General features: G+C 37.0%; 1 protein-coding gene across 1 annotated transcript; it reads left to right on the top strand.

The window, feature by feature from the left end:
- The first annotated feature begins 111 nt into the window (after window positions 1-111).
- LOC149661868 (uncharacterized) lies at window positions 112-2,869 on the top strand. The gene is made up of 4 exons (XM_089843413.1): window positions 112-269; window positions 788-1,020; window positions 1,087-1,287; window positions 1,358-2,869. Exons 3-4 carry the CDS (start codon window positions 1,097-1,099, stop codon window positions 1,692-1,694), a joined length of 528 nt encoding a protein of 175 aa, XP_089699539.1. The 5' UTR covers window positions 112-269; window positions 788-1,020; window positions 1,087-1,096; the 3' UTR covers window positions 1,695-2,869.
- The last annotated feature ends 597 nt before the right edge of the window (window positions 2,870-3,466 follow it).

Below are 3,466 nucleotides of genomic sequence, written 5' to 3'. Positions count from 1 at the left end.
GGCTTCGTTCGTTCGTTCTTTCTTTCTTTCTTTCAAACAAAGTATCCTAACAACAGTGTGGAATGAATCCAGGCTGAGGGTTTACAACATCTTGACTGAGGGTATAGGCTTATAAATGATAAGATTAATGTACTTGTCACTTAAGTCAGGGAGGGAGTTAAAATTTTAAGTGATGAGAAAATTGCGGGGCCTCAAAAAAAAAAATTCGTCATTTGGAGGGAGGTAGTTGAAGGAACAGTACCTCTTATCTGTATAGCTTAAAAATTGGGGTGAGTTTTGGTTTAATATTTTAAAATTAAGTTTGTTTAAGTAGGATTAATTAAATTAATGCAATTATCTAAAAGTAAAATCCTCATTAAAATTGTTTAAATGCAATATTATTCTTCGGATTTGCTTGCACTATCTATAGTTCTGATGGAAATATAATTATAGAAGTCCGTAACTGGGGTTCTAACCTCGGAATGGTTTTAGAAATCTATAGAAATAATGATTTTCCTCGTGTGGAATGTTATTTTAGTGCCCTTTCTAACGTTGCAACTGACTACATGAATTCAATCATGACGAAAATATCTTTTAAATACGTTTAGATTAGCAATAAAGAGGTTACTATCTTTATAGTTCAACAGCCCACTTTAAATCAAACGCTCATTATCTTCTCATAAGTAAAACAAACTGATTAGTTCGGTCTTTTTTAACCGTTCAAAGCAAATTATAAAAGCGGCCCTTATCTGAGATTTTTTTGTTGTGCAATTGAACAATTTTGCGATGTTACCTTTTCTTCATACAGAAGTTCTCGAGGGCCACCAGGGAGGCTAAATCAGTCACCCTGGTGGGGGCCGCATCTACCTTACTACTACTATTCATTTTGGTCATCAATGATGTTTCAATAGTTTCGGCTTTAAGTTCATGCCAATCAATTTCTCACGTCGACGCGTTGTCAAATTTGGTCCCTAATGGCAATGTCACCCTGGTTACGTTGGGGCATGTCACCAATAAGTTATCCCGTCAACAGATTACCAAGTAAAGACAGACTAGGTTCAAACTTATCCTAAACTCATAATGCATAATCACTTATAATACACTTAGACTCGAGTCTATGTCGGGGTACCTCAAAAGTATTGGAATGGTTAACATCAACTTTCTAACCATCGTTGGAAAAGATTCAAAGGAAAAAGTTGATAGTTTCAAGGAGTTGACGACGACCATGAAGGTTTTTGAGGACAATGCGGAGAAAGAGTTGTTTACCTCACTTGGAGGGAAACTAAACGATATCTTTGTTTTTGATACGTGCGTTTGTCTTATACCTTTTTATGCGTGTAAGTATGTAGTCAATCTCTAAACACTCCTATTTTTACAGATGTGGACGACTGGCCTACTATATTAGATTCCCCCTGAGTATTATCAACGCGCGACAAAGAGCAGCGGAGTCAGCGATTGTATCAACTTATACAACTGAAATTTGTGGACCACCATGCAAAATTTTGGAAGAATTGGAAGTCGAAAAGCAAAGTGAAGTAAAAGAGGAAAGCCAAGAACTTCAGAAGAACTCGGACTCAGAGGAACTAGAGGAAAAAGACCAACAAGACTCCGGGACCAGCAGTTTCACCCAATCAATTTGGAAAGTTTGGTCATACGTGAAAAAAATCTTCACGTCAGAAAACATCGATAAACAAGACAAGGATAAGGACAGATGAGAAAAATTTACTGGATCCTGCATTTACTGGCCTAAAAGGCGGATAGATTTAGCGAATAGCTGTTGTCATAATACATCATTTTTACAATCAAACAGAAGAAAATGTCATTATTTCAGCGCTAGTAAATGCCAGACGGTCCAAATTTATCTTACATGTTGCGAAATTAGGTCGCCCGATTGTCAAAAGGAAGGAGAAACACAAACACCCCATAAACTACGTCACCATGGTCACAAACCCCTCTGACAACAACTCTGATCATCAACTACGCAGAGTCAAGTTGGGTTAGACGGTTCCAAATGACAAACGGAGGAAGAAAAGTCTAAATCAATGTGACAGGAAACGTCTAAGAAGACGCGAGGAAATGACCAACTTTGACAAACCCAATGATTGTGACAAAGTCCGGACAATCAGCCATGACAAGACGCCAAGATGGGATCGCGCAAATGATTAGAAAACAAGCCCTGACAACAACAAGAAACATCTACGAAGCAGCAGCAAGGAAATGACAAACTTTGACAAACACAATGATTGTGACAAAGTCCGGATATTCAGCCATGAGAAGACGCCAAGATGGGGTCACGTAAATGATTAGAAAACAAGCCCTGACAACAACCAGAAACATCTACGAAGCAGCAGCAGCAAGGAAATGACAAACTTTGACAAACTCAATGATTGTGACAAAGTCAGGATAATCAGCCATGAGAAGACACCAAGATGGAGTCGCGCAAATGATTAGAAAGCAAGCCCTGACAACAACCAGAAACATCTACGAAGCAGCAGCAGCAAGGAAATGACAAACTTTGACAAACCCAATGATTGTGACAAAGTCCGGATATCCAGCCATGAGAAGACGCCAAGATGGAGTCGCGCAAATGATTAGAAAGCAAGCCCTGACAACAACAACAATCTCAAGAAAAAGAATCTGAGGTTATCTGACAAGACGGAGGAGAGACAAAGAGTTGAAAAGAAGCTAAACTTTGAAACAAGACTAGTTGATCACAATGATAAAAATGTAGGCAGGGCCTTGTAATATTTTGAAGGGGAAGCGCACATGAAATGAACCAATGAAACCCAAAAATTGGGAATTGGTTTATGGAAGAGAAGCAAACCCCAATACTGTAATGTTAACAATAAAATTTCTTTTTCTACTTCTAATTAAAGCAAAGTATTATACATAGGAATTTTATTATTTTATATACACAAAATTGTGAAAGCTAAACTTCTCCAAATTGTAGGCAACAATATCAGAGGAACATTTCAGATAACATAACATTATATATATACTTTAAAAGAACGGCCTTTTTCTAAATATAAAAGGAAAAACATTATAATTAAAATAAATTATCTCTTATTACGAAATAATTAGCATTTAATTAGTCTTAAAACGAGGACTAGGGCGCCGCCATTGCTTCAGGGCGTCTGCCCCTACGGGATTGGTTGAATTCTCACAGGTTGAGTCTGTTAAGGCCAACTCGATCACGCACGTAAGCAGACGCCACAATACAAATGGCGGCGCATTAGCGACCGTTTTTAAGACTTATTAAATGCTAATTATTTTGTAATAAGAGATAATTTATTTTAATTATAATATTTTTCCTTTTATATTTAGAAAAAGGCCATTATTTTAAGGTATAATGTTAAGTAACCTACCTTTTCCTTTAAGTTAGGGTTTGGCCTAAGGCTCCACCCAACTTACTTAAACCTGTTTTAATTTTTTTTTTTTATTTTTCCAAGATGGTGGGTAGTTATTTCTTAATGCAACGTTATGTAAA

Source organism: Phalangium opilio, unplaced genomic scaffold, assembly GCF_054372755.1.
Source record: "Phalangium opilio isolate 3A_F unplaced genomic scaffold, DU_Popi_V2 ptg000070l_1, whole genome shotgun sequence".
NCBI classification, from domain to species: Eukaryota; Metazoa; Arthropoda; class Arachnida; order Opiliones; family Phalangiidae; genus Phalangium; species Phalangium opilio.
The sequence above is the reverse complement of the archived record's forward strand: the minus strand, read 5'-3'. Positions and strand labels throughout refer to the sequence as shown.